General features: G+C 30.4%; 4 protein-coding genes across 4 annotated transcripts; 3 read left to right on the top strand and 1 right to left on the bottom strand.

The window, feature by feature from the left end:
- The first annotated feature begins 1,508 nt into the window (after positions 1 to 1,508).
- On the top strand, positions 1,509 to 4,533 carry Usp14 (ubiquitin specific protease 14). The gene is made up of 6 exons (XM_065499833.1): positions 1,509 to 1,671; positions 1,746 to 1,921; positions 1,994 to 2,098; positions 2,243 to 2,634; positions 3,586 to 3,808; positions 3,871 to 4,533. Exons 1-6 carry the CDS (start codon positions 1,656 to 1,658, stop codon positions 4,432 to 4,434), a joined length of 1,476 nt encoding a protein of 491 aa, XP_065355905.1. The 5' UTR covers positions 1,509 to 1,655; the 3' UTR covers positions 4,435 to 4,533.
- An 887-nt stretch (positions 4,534 to 5,420) lies between these two features.
- Rpn3 (regulatory particle non-ATPase 3) lies at positions 5,421 to 7,214 on the bottom strand. The gene is made up of 2 exons (XM_065499508.1): positions 6,938 to 7,214; positions 5,421 to 6,873 (listed from the first exon to the last, which is right to left on the bottom strand). The coding sequence occupies exons 1-2, from the start codon at positions 7,099 to 7,101 to the stop codon at positions 5,556 to 5,558; spliced, it is 1,482 nt and encodes a 493-aa protein (XP_065355580.1). The 5' UTR covers positions 7,102 to 7,214; the 3' UTR covers positions 5,421 to 5,555.
- A 603-nt stretch (positions 7,215 to 7,817) lies between these two features.
- Positions 7,818 to 9,594, top strand: l(2)SH0834 (lethal (2) SH0834). The gene is made up of 2 exons (XM_065500064.1): positions 7,818 to 8,147; positions 8,951 to 9,594. The coding sequence occupies exons 1-2, from the start codon at positions 7,907 to 7,909 to the stop codon at positions 9,466 to 9,468; spliced, it is 759 nt and encodes a 252-aa protein (XP_065356136.1). The 5' UTR covers positions 7,818 to 7,906; the 3' UTR covers positions 9,469 to 9,594.
- A 3,787-nt stretch (positions 9,595 to 13,381) lies between these two features.
- Hand (heart- and neural crest derivatives-expressed protein) lies at positions 13,382 to 19,284 on the top strand. Its single transcript, XM_065500898.1, has 5 exons — positions 13,382 to 13,624; positions 13,690 to 13,869; positions 14,042 to 14,238; positions 16,412 to 16,567; positions 19,064 to 19,284. Exons 1-5 carry the CDS (start codon positions 13,507 to 13,509, stop codon positions 19,142 to 19,144), a joined length of 732 nt encoding a protein of 243 aa, XP_065356970.1. The 5' UTR covers positions 13,382 to 13,506; the 3' UTR covers positions 19,145 to 19,284.
- Positions 19,285 to 19,529: the final 245 nt, after the last annotated feature.

The following is a 19,529-nucleotide window of genomic DNA, read 5'->3' as shown; positions in this document are numbered from 1 at the left end:
TATTGTATGCGGCACAAACTATGTAGTACCAATTTAAACGCATTATTTATTTAAATTAGTTTATTGTTATTATACAAAGACATAATTGAAATATTTTATATATATCTTTTTTAGTTAAATACATACACACATATTATCACCTGACAATAATATTATTTGTTCATACGATTTTTTGTACATGAATAGATCAAGAAACTTAAAGGTCTTTTACACAGTATTATTAATATACCCAAAAGTATTATGCCAACAGACTGGACAAAATTATTTAGATGCTTTTTAATAAACATATATATATTATAAAAAATATTTCACATTTTTTTGAAGACATATTTGTTCTGTATGATTTTGTTCAGCTAGATTTGGGATTGGAACCACAGAGCAAACCAAGACTATAGGGGATATGTTGATATATCGTTCACGTTTGTTTTAAGTTACCTCCTATAAAGGAGGAATTAATTGACTTAATAAACGCCATCACTAACGGCATACGCCTAAAGAGAGCCTCATCCAAAAACTGCCATCGACCTATACCTTCATATAGGACTCAAGAACTCTCGAACTCCACTCCATTATGTGTCAAAATATTAGATTATGAAAACCAAAAACGATATTATGTGTCCAATGCAAATATCGAGAAACCGTGACGCGGTCCAATTAGACGACGCCAAACATTAATCAATGGGAGAGTGAGCCGCAAAACTCTCGAAGGCATAAATTATCCGTATTGTGACCCTATATTTAATAGGCATCATCGAAACTGCTTGTATTTTAATAATTAGCTTGGTGCTGATAGATCTATTTAGCCTGTTCACTCATAGGTTAAGAGTTATACGACTTTAACGGTTTATATACATATATTAAAGCAAATATCTCCTATAATTAATAAATTATCTGAACAATACTGGTATCATTGAATAGTGCTCCAGAATATCTTTTGACAGTAGTGTACAAAGAAGTAATATACAGAACTATTTTTTACGAAGCCGCTGTTCGATATACCACAGAGGAGAAGGTCCTTCCTCCAGGATGAATTTTGCGGAGATCATTATTTGTTCCTATTATCATATTATTTTATTATCAATGTATTGTAACAGGTAAACGGCTCTCAAAAAAATTGTATGTTAAGGTAATGTGGGAGGACTATTAAAGAGCTGATAAAACATAATTTGGAAACCAAAGATTATAATTTTTAGAAGTGTTCAAAATATAATGGTACATATATATGTGTAAAACTTGTATGGAAAGTGTTAAGTTTACATTATTACTGGACATTTTTAAAATTAAGACCTGTGGTATGTGCTAACTTCTGCTTAGATCTTTATTGTTATAGGTGATAAACATGAAAATTATTACAATATTGATCAATTGTCTCTTTGATATCCAAGAACACTGCAAGATATACGTACAAAATAATTAAGTATTTGTTTTACCCTGTTAAAAATTTCATTTTTTGCTCGTACCCATTTTCGGAGTAATTCACGCATACTGTTACTATGGCAATTGCCAAAATTAAATGACTTTTAAAAATTTCAATTTTGCCGATTGACAAGACATAAAATTATTTTTCTCAACAACAAAAGACCAGACTAGAGTTTTTTATATATATATTATTAAATAAATCATAGATAAATAATTTGTATAAGTAACCAACAAATATGCCACAATATAAAGGTAAGAAATTGTTAAAATCAAAACGGAAATAGCAAAGGAAATGTACTGAAAACTGATGGAAAATGTATTTACAGTGAAAGTAAAATGGGGACGCGAAATGTTTCCTGATATTGAAGTAAATACCGATGAAGAACCCATACTGTTTAAGGCTCAGTTGTTTGCGTTGACGGGAGTACAACCGGAAAGGCAAAAAGTTATGTGCAAGGGTGGTATATTAAAAGATGAGGAATGGAATTTGCAATTAAAAGAAGTAAGGACATAATATTGGGAGGATTGTTAAGAATTTTTTGAATTGTACTATCATATGTTTCATAATGTATAGGGAGCTACAATTTTGTTGTTGGGCACAAAAGAACAGGTACCAGAAAAACCTGCTGAACCAGTCAAGTTTATTGAAGATATGAACGATGTAGAAATGGCATCAGCTGTAAGTATGATTTGAAAAAATAAACACGTAAATCTTAAACAAAATGGAATTACATATATATATATATGAATATATACAATTATTTTGATTAGTATGTAGTTTGTTTATTTCATTAGTTAATTGTATTACCCTTTATTCATTTAGATGGAAGTTCCAGCTGGGTTAACTAATTTAGGCAACACTTGTTATATGAATGCTACTTTACAATGTTTACGCGCTGTCCCTGAATTGCGTGACGCCTTAGAAAAGTTCCGCGTCGGTAGTGCTGATGCTGAGTCGATGCCTTTGGCCATAACTTCAGCTATGAAGTTCTTATTTAAGCAAATGGAAAAAACTGGTTCTACGGTAACACCTTTCGTTCTATTGGGAACGTTACATCGTGCCTTTCCACAATTCTCTCAAACAGGCGAAAATGGTACCTATCGCCAACAGGACGCCAACGAGTGTTGGTCCGAATTGCTGAAAATGTTGCAGCAAAAATTGCCAGCAACTTATGATGGCAATACTGGGGGAGATGAAAAGAGTAGGAAATACAGGTAAGTTTTATATGCACAAACACGTTCAAATTTCTATCTTTGTGGTTCGTTTCTGGGTTTCAGGATATTGAATAGGTTATGAACAACAAATTTGAGGGATTTTGACACAGAATTTTATTCCGTCTGAAATAAGTGGATTTATAACGATCTTATAAATAACGATAACGATCTATATAAATCTTGTAAATTCTTCCATTTATTTGTAGATATTGGATATATGGTTTGCAATTTCAACAGGAAGGTCAAAATTTACAAAATTATTTTACACAACCGCTGATGAGATTTTAGATTAGCATGTTCCAATTAGTATGAAAACTTATTTTATAAGTGAAAATTAGACAGAATAATGTAATTAGAATAAATTTTTCAAAAATATAGAGGGATTTGCATTTATAAATATACAGCACAATCATGAATAAAAAATCCCTTTCCCTTTTCCCGTTTTTCCTATTCAAATTCAATAAGGTTATTCATTTCAAAAAAAGGGAAAATTACACTGATTTTTTTACACTATTACGCAACAAAAACGAACAAAATTCCACAAAAAAAATACAACTTTTTTGAATTTTTTTTCTTGTGTTTGTTTTGTGAAATGTAAAAAAATCTGAATGTACTTTTCCATTTTTTTGAAATGAATACCCTCAATGTTAAAAATGGGAAAAGAGAAAAAACTCCCGTGGATTTTTTATTCATGATTGGGCTGATAATTTTTCTATGAATCTACAAAATTTAAACCAAAAATCGTTCGAAATCTATCTGAAAGGAATGTGTATTAGACCCGTATAATGATTTTACCAGTTTAATTAAATCATTTTAAAATGAGAGGGAATCTCTGAATTCCTTTAAAATTGAAAATGACACTTATTTATAATACTCTAATAATTGGTTTAAATTAAAGTTACATTTTTAGAATATTTATTTCATTTACGTTTTTTTTATTATATTTCACAGTTCATTTATTGAACAATACTTTAGCGGTACTTTTGAAGTTAAAATGAGTTGCAGTGAAGCTCCTGACGAGGATATCAGCATTAGCAAAGAGAACTTTTTACAATTAAGTTGTTTTATATCGCCCGAGGTCAAATACATGCATAGTGGCTTAAAATCGAAATTAAGTGAAACATTAATTAAACGTTCTGAAAGTCTAGGAAGAGATGCCAATTATACCAGATCGGTATGTTCAAATATTTGTCATATATTTACTCATCATACTTACTAATTATATTTCTCCCATAGTATTTAATTAATCGTTTGCCCGCCTATTTAACCGTTCAATTTGTACGTTTCCAATATAAAGGTAAAGAAGGCATCAATGCTAAAGTCTTAAAAGATATTAAATTTCCCATCGATTTCGATGCTTTCGATTTGTGCACTCCTGAGTTGCAAAATAAATTATGCCCCATGCGTTCAAAGTTCAAAGAATTGGAAGACAAGAAATTGGAGAGTCAAGTAAAAGCTCCGCTGGAAGAGCCTAAAGCAAAAGAGGTTGGTGACACAAAAACGAAAGTTGAATATGAACCATTTGGTTTTGAAGATGATGAAGGTAGTAATAATTCCGGTTACTATACACTCCAAGCTGTTCTAACACACAAAGGACGTTCAAGCACTTCGGGGCATTATGTGGCTTGGGTGAAACAAACCGAAGAAATTTGGTTTAAATTTGATGATGATGTCGTAACATCGGTGACAAGTGATGAAATTTTGCGTCTTTCCGGCGGCGGTGATTGGCACTGTGCGTATGTCCTGTTGTACGGGCCTAAACTTTTGCCAAAAGCTATCGAAGCTAAAGAAAGCAATTAATAAATAAACACATACATCAAAAAAAGCCTACATAAAACCATCAGTAATGATTATGTAATTGCATTTTAAGATCTTATTTAAATAAAAAAAAAATAAAAATTTACGCTTTTTATTTTTTATGATTAAATTCTCAAGGTTTTAGTTTAAGAAGTTTTGTTAATGAAAAAGGAGTATAAGTTCAATTTTGGATCTAGGGTCTAGCCAAATTTTAACTACATAAAGACCTACGATTTGAACTAAACTTTAACTACACTAGACCTGCGATTAGAACTACATAAAGACCTACGATTTGAACTAAGTTTTAACTACATAAAGACCTACGATTTGAACTAAACTTTAACTACACTAGACCTGCGATTAGAACTGCATAAAGACCTACGATTTGAACTATGTTTTAACTACATAAAGACCTACGATTTGAACTAAACTTTAACTACACTAGACCTGCGATTAGAACTACATAAAGACCTACGATTTGAACTAAGTTTTAACTACATAAAGACCTACGATTTGAACTAAACTTTAACTACACTAGACCTGCGATTAGAACTACATAAAGACCTACGATTTGAACTAAGTTTTAACTACATAAAGACCTACGATTTGAACTAAACTTTAACTACACTAGACCTGCGATTAGAACTACATAAAGACCTACGATTTGCACTAAGTTTTAACTACATAAAGACCTACGATTTGAACTAAGTTTTAACTACATAAAGACCTACGATTAGAGCTACATAAAGACCTACGATTTGAACTAAATAAACACCAACGATGTAAACTAAATTTTAACTACATTTGAACTATGATTGAAGCTAAATTTGGACTACATAAAGGCCTACGATTGAAGCTAAATTTGAACACACAAATAGCTACGATTGATTGAACTGAGTTATTATAATCATTGCTGCAATCATGAGTCTTTATATACAAACATTTTAGCTACAATAACGACCATTTAAACAAATAAAAATTTAAACCTATTACAAAAAAATTAAACTTCATTTATTGTGTTTAATGTTAAATATCGTTTTATATATGAAGAAGTTGTAGTTAAAAAGCGCAGCTTCTAAGCAAAAAAAGAATATTAATGTATGTATGAATTAAGAGTAATTGGTTTAGAAACCATCATCTTCATCCTCAGCCATTTCCTTGGCCAATTCTAAATCTTGCTGTTCACGTTCTCTACGTTCTTCGGCACTTTCCAAATCCTTACCGTACGACTTAGGTGGATAACGCATAGCCTTAACACTTTGATTGTGCAAATTAAGACAGAATGAAATACGCTCGTGGAAAGCCAATTGAGGTTCGCGTGTACTATAAACATCAGTACTTTCCTTGCTGCGCATGTAATTATTGGCAGGATCTAAAGTAGCCTCAATGACACCGTCGCGTATGGCTTTAGCTACAATAAATTCAGCATCCTCGGGAGAGTCCAACATTAAACGCTTGGCTATGTCCGAGGGAGATATGCGGGAATAGGATAAACCAATCGAACGTATGGCGGTCTTAATCACATTGTGGCGCAGACGTATAATAAGAGTATAAGTGTGATCCAACTGGAATTTGGGGCCAAAGTTTTCCACTACTTCGCCAAATCTCTTCAAATTACCCAAACGTACAGCCTGAGTTAGTTGGAAATAGGGAGCTAGAGATTTCCTCAAAGCAGCCTGACGGAAAACCTGTCTTTCCGGAATATTACCCAAAAGTAGCTCTACAACAATGATTAGTTTCTGTACGGTTTGACGGAAACCAACAGCTGCCGTTTGTGGTGCTTTACGCAAAGCTTGCACTAAATGTTTATGAGCATCACTGTACTCCAACTTGGCGGCCTTTATGCGACCCAAATAATACAAGAAACGTGCCCATTCATTGTTGCTGGCTGATTCGGGAAATACCGATTTTTTAACCAATTTATCGGCCTGATCGTACAGAGAGTAATGAAGATAATTGCGCAATAGGCAATTCAATAGCACAGCTTGTCCCTCAAAATCATTACGTAGTGTGGCAGTACGTAAACGAGCATGCAGGAAAGGACGTATTCCTTCCAGATTGTTGGTGAGTTCAGCAACACGCGAGTGGTAGAAATAAAATTTGGCCAAAATCAAATCCAAGCTACGACGATTTTGTCCTTGGATTTTAGCCAATAAAGCATCGGAACAAGATGAAGCCTTTTTAAGTTCATTATCATCGATCAATTTAACTAACAGCAACAGATGGAAGTAGGCATCGATCTCAACAATGGGAGCTGTAGTAGCAGGACGTACTTTTTGTACTTTCGGCTCGGGAGTGCCAGCTGGCACAGCAGGAGCAAATGCTAAAGCGGCCTCACGTTCAGCCCCCGCTGGATAAACAATTGTAGCCAAGTAGCGCAATACAATGCCATTGAGTTTACGTCTAGTACTAGGCAATGTCCTCAAAACTCGGGCAATGAAACTAAAATTAAGAAATGTTTAAAGGATAAATATGGTTTTTTCCATTTTTTGTTATTACAACTTACCGATATTCATTACTAATCACAGCTTTATCTATTTTTCGTATGTGTTCCCGGATTTCTAAAATATGAACGACATCTAGATCTTTTTTTCCATCAGCATTTGAGCTTTCATCGGAAGGATCTACTTCCATTTCGGTATCTTTGACATTACTTTCAGTTACCGTCATTATTTTTGTAGTTCTTATTTTTTTATAATAAAAATATGAGTTTCGGCTTTTGTTTAGCGAAAATCTGCACAATTTTTTCTGTTTAAAAGTTGTCGAGTAATGCTATTCAATAACGTAGATGATGTGTGTGTTTGTAACAAAATGGAATGGAACATTGGCCACAGGGTGTGTACAAATTACTCCGAATTAGATATTGACTGAATGTAGTTATGCATTTGTGATAAATTGTGGAGTTTTCTGGTGTATAAGCTACTGGCAATGGGATAATTGATAAACTGCAATAACAAATATGAAAATATAAATTCTGTCTGTTGGATACGGTACAAACCTTTTTGTATCCTAGTACTCAATCTGTTTATATTTCCCTAGTTTTTTTCTTTTAATAATTATATTTTCTATATTGCTAGCATTTTGTCGGAAGCAGGGGTCTTTCAACTCTGGACGAACACGTTAAAAACAGTTATTCTGAAGTATTATGTTTATTAAAAATTTAATTTTTGGTTCACAATGTTAATAATAAATATCATATTATATTTTATGCTTATAATTAATCATAAACTCATACAAATATTAACTGTTTAAAATAATTACTATTTCCGCCCACTGTAGTTGAGGTATTTATAAGAAAGTATCTTAGCCACCCTGTGTTTCAAATTCTTAAAATGAATTTCGGAATTGACATGCAACTTGTTTATTAATTATTTTTTGCATAGTTTTACATTTTTATACGTCTTCTAAATATTACGTTGATTAACACGATAAAAACACTGACTAATTTGAAAAAAAAAGTAGAAATAAATAATAAATGGAGAGTCTTCAAACTGTAAACAATGAAGTACTTGACTCCAATGAAGAGGAGTTATTGGCACTGAGGCTGAATCAAAGACGTGAAGCACGTAGAAGAAAAATTTTAGAAAATGCAAAAAATCGTCTAGAGAGGTTAAATGGACGTACCGTTACCACCACCACCAACATTGACACCACAACTATTAACACTACTTCAATTGACTCACATGATGAACATCACAGGCATGAACACATTAATGGTAAGTTATGGCGATATGAGATCATAATAAATGGTTTGAAGGAGAAAAATTTTATGAAAACTTAAAACAAATCTAAAAAGAATTTATAACTTAATTGTGTATTCCAATTGAAATTCTATCACTGCTTTGTGTCTGATTTTCATGCACACAAAAATATTGTGGTCATTTCTTAAGCTTTTTCTCTAAATTGGAAGATTAATAATGTTAAAAACATCACATTGATATTAAATTCTGATATTAAATACTGAGGTTGGCTGCCGTTACCGCCAACTTACCGTTAACGAGATAACTGTAATTAACGTTATCGTGAAAATACCGTACAAATTTTAATTAAAATAACGGTAAATACCGTTACATAAATAAAATCACCGTTACGAAATAAGCCAAAATACCAATGGAAACATAAGTTTTGCACCCGAAGTTTGGTATTAAAATTTTTTCGAAGTCAAATTCTTTCGTGGTTACAATGAAATTTTTAAAAATATTCACCCTTATTATGGTTGGCGTAAACGTCTTACGCCTACGACAGTTTCGTACTAAATTAAAGATAAAATGCAAACTGTTTCTTTAATCTAGTACGAAACTGTCGTAGGCGTATGACGTTTACGCCAACCACGATAAGGCTGATTTCCTTAAGTTTTATGAAAAAAGTAGTTACTAAAGCTTTTATGTTCCTAAAAAGAGTCATTAGATTATTTTCAATGTTGCTTTTAAAATTCTTTTCAATTGTTATTAACCATTATTAATTATTTATTAAATTTTCTTTATCATTTAATCCCAATATTTTATATTTGTTTTTTCAGGACCAAATCACCTAGATAGTGTTGAATTTTCCGATCCAGAAGTTGAGCCAGATATCATCATTCCTCAGCAAATACTACAACATGAGCCGTCTCTGGTTATTGGCAATCTATTTAGCTCATTAAATACCGAAACAACTGCAGCACCCCAGCAAAAACGTCACATTTTACTCAGGGCTCGTCTACACCTAATAGTTTCGGCACTTTTCGCTTGCATTTTAACATTCATTTTGCGCGAATCAACAACAACCAGTTACAGCGTTTTTATACCCGCCGGCCTATGTGTTATTATTGATTTGTTGTTCTTTAGAGAGCAGCAACCTTTAAATCCGATTATAAATTTGGTCATAACCCTGTGTAACATAAGATTGCCGTCGCAGACAAAAAATGTTTTACATTTATTTTCGATAATACAAAGTCTTATTGTTGATCTTGGTGTATTTATATTTAGTTTTTGTTTATTTTCTTGCTGTTTTGTTTGTATAAATAATCGTTTCATTGATTTAATTGTAATTAAATAGATAGTAACAAAAAAATATGTATTTATAAGAAATTCATATTATTTTTGTCCAACAATTTATAACAAAAAAAAAAAAAATAACTATATAAATAAACTTATATTTATAAATATGATGCACGGGTAATAATGAGTACTTTTTTAATAATGGTTAGTCCTTTTTTTCTATTTAAATGCAAATAGAAATATCATTTGATATGTATATTGACTATGTATATGACTTAGTAAAAAATTCAAGTTAAACAATAGTTTTCCCTTCACTTGGAAGTGTCATTAATCGTCTATGTTTATAAGTTAGTAATTGAGATATAGGTAAAAAAATATGTTAAAAACTCGAGGTAGTCTTGATTTTTCTTAAATAGCCCAGAATAGCCCAAAAAGAATTTTGGCATCGATTTGTTAGTGCTTTTGCATATTTTGCTCTTTACTGCATATTTTACGTTTTACAGCATATTTAACTCATATTTGCATATTTTCTTTTTTTTGTCATTATTTTGTTTTCTTAATAAATTCAGAATATTAAGATCCATCGAAAACCCGCATACAAAGAAACATAGGAAATTTGAGTCCAAATGATAAATCTGCAGCAAAAAGGTTTTTGTAATTGCCACAATATAGAACAAATCATTTCACTATTGTAAGGCTTTTTTATACCCTTCGCCATGAGTGTCATTCCGTTTGTAATTTCTACATTTTTCATTTGCGACCCCACAATGTTTATATATTCTGGATCGTTATAGATAGCGAAGTCGATATAGCCATGTCCCTCTGTCCGCTTGTATGTTGAAATCAACTTTCCGTAGCCCCCAAATAACTTACATGATTCATGTATCAATATATCGGCTCGGTTGCTATTTAAAATCGAAAAAATTGGTCCACAAATGGCTGAGATATACATACGTAAAAAACGGGACAACTCGATTTTTGCCCTATTTTTTATCTAAATCTGTATTACTAAGTCATTAATATACACAATATGGATATCTAATTATAGATATTTCAAAGTCCATTGCAACGATGTATATTTGGCTATAGTAAGTTGGACCTAAAATGGGTCAAAATCGGGAAAAAATATTTTTTAACACGAATTTTTTTTCATAAATTATTTTTCCAAAATTTTTTTTTTATAAAATTAAAAAAAATTGGCAAAAAACTTTTTAATAAAAAATTAAAGAACGATTTGGAAAAAAACAATTTTTTTTAAAAAATTCAAAAACAATTTAAAAAAAATAATTTTGTTTAAATAATATTAAAAAAAAGTATTTTTAAGTATGATTTCTTACTTGTTGATAATTCTATTTAAATTTTGGAAGTCGAATTTATTTATATTATGCAATTTTTTAATACATTTAAATGTTAAAAAAGTGGGTTTTAAAGCTTTATGTAGAATAGAAATGTTTCGAGAAATTTATACGGAACATGCTCTCCCTACTAATTACTAAAAACAAGTTTGAGGAATTTAAAAGATGAGACAAATCAATTGATTAAGAAACTCTACGGAAATCTAAAACAAAGATTTAGTTTTGAAAAATTAAGTAAAAACACACTAATTTATTGCTAAATATAATAAAATTAATTGAATCAAACTATTTTCATGTGCAAAAGTCACCAACATCGAAATTTAATGCAGTAATAAGCAATTTTAATTTATGAGCTCAATATTTGTTTTATCTTATATATTTTATTAAAAAAACTTTGAAATCAAACAATAACCAACTATTTTTAAGTGCATATTTTAAGAGCATATTGTTCGGTTTTAAGTGCATATTTTATGCGCATAATCACTCTTTTTAGAGCATATTATTGGTTTCCCTGTTGATGAGTATTTTGATAGTAAGCTTTTTTTTACCATAAAAAATATTTTTGTAAAAAACAATACCAAAGTGAGAGATCAATTTTACCCGTTATGTGTTCAAATTTTAAAAAAAAAGTGCCAAAATCCGTCTGAAATTTTTTTTAGAATGACTACAATTCTATTTAAATTTAATTTCTGAAGTATGGGATACAAAAAAGTATCAAAACTTGTGTTTCGCCCGAGTGCCACAAAAGTGCCACACATCTGTGCCAAACTTATATTTTTGCATAAATTCAGATTTTGGTGCTAGCTTTATTAGTTCAGGAGATCTAGATACCAATTTTATCCGTTTTTACTAATTTGTACCCCCTTTTCAAAATTGAAAACAATTTTTGTATGGGAAAATTCGAAAATTGGCTTTACGAATGAGCCTAATGCAGAGCTTTAGGTATCTAAAATCATCTTCACAAAATTGCCTTTCTAATCAAACCGACTTGGAGCTTATCGGTTGGATGGTTACGGAGTCTATATCGGATTCAGGTTTCCCTACAAATTTTCGGGATGGCTTTTGAACATTTTCAATACCAACCATTTCAGATCAACAAAAAATATCTGAGGAAAATTCCATCCCCCTAAGTCCTTCCTTTAGGGCCTATCGTGCTTCAACAGACGGGCGGATATTAGCTAGATCGTCTTAGAATTTTATAAGCACCCAAAATATTTTAATTTTTGAGGGTCTGCGATATATATTTCGATGTGTTACAAACGGAATGAAAAAATCAATCTTTTAGGTGGTGTTATAAAATGATTGTTTAATGAATAATAAAAAATACTTTTAGTATGTTACTAAAAAATTTGACTATTTTTACAAAATCTGTCCTCTGTCCATGTTTTTGAGCGGGCGAATAACATTTAAATGGTACATCAATTCCAATGTTTATTAAAATTTTTATAAAAAAAAATAAAAACTTGATGTGTGTTTTTTAATGTTAAAAATTACTATTTTTGGCCATAAAAAAAAATAAAAACTTGATGTGTGTTTTTTAATGTTAAAAATTACTATTTTTGGCCATTGCCAAAGTAGGGTGCACTTCTTTATCGATTTAAACATTTATTATTAGTAATTTTTTTAAATCATAATTTCAAATTGTTGGTTATTTTTCATTACTGGTCGATTGGAATACTCCAGAATTTCCTAGAAATAAGGGTTTATTAAAAAAAAATCAACAACTACTATGTATTACCGAAGATATTTGAACAAAATTAACCAAGTCAAGGTAAAAACAGAAATGTTTAAAATCAAAACATAAATACTTTTTAATGTATAATTTGACACCCTGTATCTCACCTTGATTTCTAATAGGATTGACACAATTTAATTTTCTAAAAGTAATCGGACCAGTAGTTTAGAAGGCACAGATTTATTACCACTTTCATCCTTCAAAGTCTATTTTGGGTTTTACATTGTCTTTATGGTATCCAACTATATTAATTCGATGGATGGCCACAGCAGTATGGGTTGTGTTTCACTGTTCGATCTATACTAACTGCAATGGAAAGTGATCTGCTGAAGTTAGTTAACTTCTTCCTGATATCCGCAGAATTAGTTCACCCAATTGGTTAATTTAATACTCTTGGTAAAATTGCTAGAATCAAGCATTTAAATATTATCGTCAACAAAATATGTATAGTGGTAAGTCCGAACACATGATACATGCACTTCTTCCAGTAATAAAAAAAACCTTTCTAGTGTTTATTAATTCTGACATTCTACGTATACAATTTAAAACAATATAACTAACAAAAATGTCTCATACTAGGTACCTATTCCAAATATATATTTTAATTGAAAACTTTACCACAATTTTTCTTTGTGTATAACATTAATATATGAATTCTATTTCAGCCAATCAGATTGAAGACAACCATATTGATTCATCTGATTGGTTGACTAACGGGGGTGTGTAAACATAAACAAAATAAAATGTGTTGTGTTTGTTGTTTTGCTTACAGTAGATTTAGCTGTAACAATAATTGAAAATCTATAGAATATAATGAAGAGATTTTCAAAAATTAACTTCAGTATTACTAAGACATTTTAAATATACGCGTTAAACGGATTTTGGGAAAAGAAAAGCCAAAATGATATAAAATTTATAAATAAATAAAAGAGTGCCGAATAAATTGAAAAAATACAAGTGTTAAATAGTAGAAATAAAAGATACAAATTAATATATAAATACAAAAATGTCTAAATACGAAACACAACAAATATGCCGGGAAACCTCACCGTTTTATCAAAATGATAATAATCTATTTTATAATAATAATAATTATCGTTTAATGGAAATGAATACAATTGAACGTATGTGTTTTAACACAAAAATTAATAATTAACGTGCTTTTAAAAATATTTTTTTAAAAATTCAGATTCTTGGAATACTCCAACCTATTGCGCTGACACAAAACATCATCCGCAACAACAGCAGCCACAACCACAAGATTGCTGCCAAGCTACCACTACCACCTGTACTTTAACAGCCAATATAAATACTAATAATTATTATCGCTCACCAAGTTATTGTCCAGCTTCTTCATCAGATTTGGAAGGTAATTTGGCCACGATTTGCATAAATGGTGTAACGAGAAACTTAAAATGTTTATTAGAATTGAGAAAAATGCCTGAAAACTCTTTCAAATACATTGGGGTTACTTTGACGATCACTTTAAGTGCATATTATTTAGGTATTTATTAAATTATGAAAATTTCTTGTGTTTTAAGATGTGGAAACCCAATTTCATGATAGCTTGTTTACAAACGTTTCACCAAAAACAATTCCTGTTGCTCCAGTTCGCGTGATAAAGAAACGCAATACAGCGAATAAAAAAGAACGACGGCGGACACAGAGCATTAATAATGCTTTCTCTTGTTTGCGGGAAAAAATTCCCAATGTACCATCGGATACTAAATTATCCAAGGTAAGTGTTGTATAATTTATGTTAATTTAAGTAATGTAATTCAAAGATAGATAAAAATTTCCCTGGAACCCATTGAACACCTTAAATCATTAATCAAGTGTCATTCATTTATACTTTTTTTCATTCAAAAAGGATTTAAAATATATTTGGATGTTGGTTGGAATCATTATTATGGCCCGAGAGATCAATCTCTGGCATTACTTTTAAAAAATAATTTCATTCAAATGTTGGCTGCTACTATATGTAGATATTTTTCAAAATTCGGTATTGAGTCTAGTTTCGCTATAACTTGAGATCAAACCACCAAATTTCATATAAGACCTACTCCCAGACCTACCCACATAATTGTATAATTGGTTTAGGATATCGTATATTATAAACATTATTGTTTATTACTTGTTTTCTTTTTGACAAAATCTTCTGAAATATTTATAAAAATCAGCTTCAAATATTATTTGGGTCTCATTGTTGGAGATACATAACTAAGTCTAGGGGGCGTGTAGAAGTCCATACTTTGTAAATTTTGATTAATCAAACATTGCAAATCTAAATTTTACTACAAGACTCAGGGATTCTCATGTTGGACCAGATATCCGTAATACACATTAAAAGTGTCTTCTTATATTAAACATATCATTGTTCATATAGTTTATTGAGAGTTTTCCCATATTTTATTAGAATGGATTTCGATTTAGATAATTAGCATATTACGAATTTTTTTAAGTACCAAGCAGTTCTTATTATATTATCCATATATTTTAATTCAGGTTTTAAGCAATGATAAATCAATCCCAGTGTTTTCTGAAAATCTGACCATACTAGACCAAAACTCACATATAAAACCTACGCCTATAATACTAAAAATTTCAAATTCACAATCATGTAGCAAATTTCAAATTCACTATCATGTATCTTGTAAATATATTAAATTTTTTTTGTCAGAAGCGACTTATAAAATCGGGTAGAACCACTTCCAAATGTTTCACGAAGATTCCAGAGTTCATTCTCATTTAAATAAAGCAATTAGTGTGCTTAAATTGCACTAAGATTGGATAACATATTAACTTAGTGATTGACATGTTCAATTGAGCTTTGAATTTGAATCTGAACTAATAAAAACTAATAAAGCCTAGTTTTGTTGTTGATATCAGATCATATTGTTTATACCCATTCCTTGGAACGGTTTTGCTTGAAATTGTCACTCGCGGAACAAGTTATACGAAAGTGCTAAAAAACAAAAACCTCCTTTTAATAAATGGTTCTAATATAACTAGTAATGTTTATTGTTCAAAATTGTCACACTTGGAACTAGTTCTGAGAAACAGTTAATGAAATTTTATTGATTCTCACATTTTTAATATTGATTTTAAATATTTTTTTGTGATTTTAATCAATAACAAATTTTCGGTCCAATCGTGAAGAGAAATACTAAATTGGTATTTTTTCGCGAAAACATTTTTTTTTTGCCTTCCTAAAAAAATCAGTAAAGCTACGTTTCCGCAACCGTTTGGCCTTCTCCAAACTCTTACTCTGTTGTCCGATTGAAAAATACTTACAAACAATCTTACGAAAATATATCTGAAGAATTCTGGAACGGAATACTATTCTTATATAATATTTTTTAATCGGACGGCCAACTTATGTTTAGTTTGTCCATATATTTCAATAAGTTATATGTAAATAAATATTTTTTTGAAACCCGTACGAAAGTTGTGGCCTTAGTTTAAAAAATGTGGAAGATTAAATGCTGTGTGAATATTTAAGTCCGGTCTTTGAAATATCTATCATTAGATATCCACATTTTCTATATTAATTATTAGCAATCCAAATATAGTTCAAAAATAGATCAAAAATCGAGGTTGTCCTGTTTTTTTCCGGAAGAATTCCCGAGATATTGATGTATGAATCGTGTATGTAAGTTATTTAGGGCCTTCGAAAAGTTGATTTCAACAGACAGGCGGACATGGCTTAATCGACTCCGCTATATATAAGAATCCAGAATATATGTACTTTATAGGGTCGGAAAATTATATTGTGGAAATTACAAACCGAATGACAAACTTATATATACCCTTCTCACGAAGGTGAAGGGTATAATTATTGATAAACATTTATTTTTTAGGCTTAAAATTTGATAATTATTCATGTTAATAATACATATTATTGTTTTCAGATAAAAACTCTCAAATTGGCCATATTATATATTAAATACCTAGTTGAAGTCTTAGATGGTGATCAAGATCCTAAAAATGGATTTCGGGCAGATTTAAAACCTTTGCATCGTAAAAATTCCCACGAAAAGAGAGCATATATAAGAAATGACACAAAGGTGAGTAAGAAGCAAATATGTAATTATTAAAAATATAGTGCACCCGTACTTTTGCACAATTTTAATATAAATAATAATAAACACACAAAAATTCGCTGTGAATTATAGATATACGATATAATAAGAATATACAAACTGCAAAAGAAGGATTAATGTTTTAAATGGCTTTATGTTTACAAACAACAGAGAATCTACACAATTTTGACAGAAAACAGACGTAATTTCATGAACAGAAACAAGTGAGATGCCTCATTAAACGACACTTAAGTAAATTATATTTTTATTCGGTTACGACCAGACGGACAGACAGACCATAGAAATCGACTATAGCATGCGTAATACCGCAGGCACTTAACATTTATAAACCAACAATATTAAGTAGATAAGTATGTAAAATCCCAAAAACATTTATTTATTTATGGGTTGGTGGTGTTACGGTTTAGAAACAATAGAAGAAAGTGTGTAATGTTGTAGAATATGTAACTCCTAGGAGTTGAGTGGTTGGTTATACATATTGCTGGTGTGAAAAGTTTTAATAACTCAATTGCATTATTGTTATGACAAGAGGAGGGTGGTTGACTTTTAATAATTTTGTTTTGTTCGTTCGTTTTGTTGTTGGCAAATATCAAGTGCATTTAATTCGTTATTTAATTCAGCAAGTGTTTCAAAAACAATAAAAATTGTAAGTGAAAAAAAGAAAGAACATCTTGTAATTGAGTTAATTTAATGTTCAGCGTAAAAAGCATTTACTGATAAAACAATATCATAAATATTCTTCTTTTGTACATTATGTCGATAAACCACATGGCCAATTGAATTTTTATTTGATTTTTCTGAAATGTATTGGAGAATTAAAAGCTTATCTTATTTTAAAAATACACCCCTTTTTAAGATTTTTGAAAAAATACTACATAATACAGTGCGCATCACTTGAACATAAATAGTTTTTTTTTAAACTAATTAGCAGGGCAACCAAAAATATACAATTTAATATTTTTTGACGTGCGTCGAATAAACATAAATATGAGTTAGTTATTTATCAGTTTTAGACAATTTTAAGAATGAATATTTTGTTATATTCATCATATTTTTGCATATTTCACTTTTTATAGCATATTTAACTCATAACTGCATATTTTTGTTTCATAATTTCTTTTTATACCCTTCACCTTCATGAGAATGATATACGGGCAATTTCATATAGTGCAATAGATTTTGCAAAAATAAGAGTATCTGAAAAATAATTTCCATTCAGAGGGTACTATATTTAAAAATAATAAAAAGTTCTTTCGAAACATTGTACGTGACATAAACGGAAGTCATTTTGAGGTACATGTAGAAATATGCACATAGTAATATTTTAGTGTTTTCTCCTATTCAAATCATCTTGAAAAAAAGTTTCAAGGGTTTCTGTGTTTTCAGTCGTGGTAGTCATTGTCGTGGAATTTATATAAGTTTGTCATTCCGTTTGTAATTTCCACAATATAATTTTCCTACCCTATAAAGTATATATATTCTGGATCCTTATAGATAGCGGAGTCTATTATGTCCATCTGTCTGTTGAAATCAACTTTCCGAAGCCCCAAAATAACTTACATACACGATTCATACATCAATATCTCTGAAATTCTTCCGGCTCGGTTGCTATTTAAAATCGAGAAAATCCAGGACAACCTCGATTTTTTTCCTATTTTTGACCTATATCTGGATTACTACGTCATTAATATAGACAATATGGATATATAAGATATTTCAAAGACCTTTGCAACGACGTATATAAGACTATAGTAAGTTGGACCTACAATGGGTCAAAATCGGGAAAAATATTTTTAACCCGATTTTTTTTTCACCAAGTTTTTTTCCGTTAAATATTAAAAAAAAATTGAAAAAACAAAAAAAAAATAATTTTCTTTGATTGTGAAAACAAAGTTATAAACGTACCCACCATTTTTTCATGCGTATTCCTTATGTTAAATTCAATAAAGAACCGCTCTTTTCACAAACGTTTAAACCACATTTTTCAAAAACGCTTCGCTTGTTTTGCGCCGAATTTCATCTTTCAGAGCACGAATTGTTTGTGGTTTGGTGGCTTCCAAAATAGTACAGCGGTATTTATAGCCAAATTGAGAAATTACGCTACTGGGGAATTTGTCATGTAAAAACTGAATTGTTTGACCGACTGTGTGACTGCCGAAACCTAAAATCACGGATATCAACATTAACCAATTGTGGAAAAAAATATTTACAATTAAAATTCGTTGTTAACTTGTGTTGCTTTCCATGGTTAAAATTTACCAAATTTGTACTACATAAATGCCAAGGGATGACAGCGCAATTCTTGGCATTTGGCAGCCAATTAAGTTTATAACCTAAAATTTGCCCCTCTTTAGATTCAGGGATTAATGAACTTAGCATTCTTGATTTTTTAATATAATTTGTAAATATGTACAAACATGAATTTCCTACAATAATAATACCCACTTATTTTCTTTTCAGTCACTCAATCGTCAAAGTAAAGGTCGCACAGGTTGGCCACAAGATGTCTGGGCATCAGAATTGGTTCCAGAACAGGAGTAAAACATTTGCAATCTATTTTAGATTATTTTTAGAAAATACAAATAAAAAAAACTTTAAATTCCTTAACTTATTATTCCTTCAAATAAAAACAAAACTATAGTTTTAACATACCAAATGAAACAAACAAACAATCCGATAAATGCTAATGTCTATTATTTATAAATCCTTTGTTAATTGATCCATAAAATCCCAGCTACCAGTAAGTATAAACATTTAATCTGTTATCGTTTTAACTATAATAAACAATCTTAACAAGTTAACAAATCACTTTTCACGGGAAATTTTAAATGTAAACAAATTGTTAAATACTATTTACAATTGAAGTCATTAGCAACAAAATGTTCCCAGAAGGAATAAAAATAAGTAAATGTAACAATGTGTAAAA

This window comes from Calliphora vicina, chromosome 2, assembly GCF_958450345.1.
Source record: "Calliphora vicina chromosome 2, idCalVici1.1, whole genome shotgun sequence".
Taxonomy (NCBI): domain Eukaryota; kingdom Metazoa; phylum Arthropoda; class Insecta; order Diptera; family Calliphoridae; genus Calliphora; species Calliphora vicina.
This window is presented reverse-complemented; position numbering and strand designations above follow the sequence as displayed.

Excerpts from the sequence above, each read along its gene's own strand:
- Hand (XM_065500898.1), top strand. The coding sequence starts at position 13,507 with ATGTCTAAATACGAAACACAACAAATATGCCGGGAAACCTCACCGTTT. Across the intron at positions 14,239-16,411 it reads CGGATACTAAATTATCCAAG|ATAAAAACTCTCAAATTGGC; the intron begins GTAAGTGTTGTA and ends TATTGTTTTCAG. Across the intron at positions 16,568-19,063 it reads ATATAAGAAATGACACAAAG|TCACTCAATCGTCAAAGTAA; the intron begins GTGAGTAAGAAG and ends TTTTCTTTTCAG.
- Rpn3 (XM_065499508.1), bottom strand. The coding sequence starts at position 7,101 with ATGACGGTAACTGAAAGTAATGTCAAAGATACCGAAATGGAAGTAGAT. Across the intron at positions 6,874-6,937 it reads GTGATTAGTAATGAATATCG|TTTCATTGCCCGAGTTTTGA; the intron begins GTAAGTTGTAAT and ends TCTTAATTTTAG.
- Usp14 (XM_065499833.1), top strand. Across the intron at positions 1,922-1,993 it reads GGAATTTGCAATTAAAAGAA|GGAGCTACAATTTTGTTGTT; the intron begins GTAAGGACATAA and ends CATAATGTATAG. Across the intron at positions 2,099-2,242 it reads ATGTAGAAATGGCATCAGCT|ATGGAAGTTCCAGCTGGGTT; the intron begins GTAAGTATGATT and ends TTATTCATTTAG.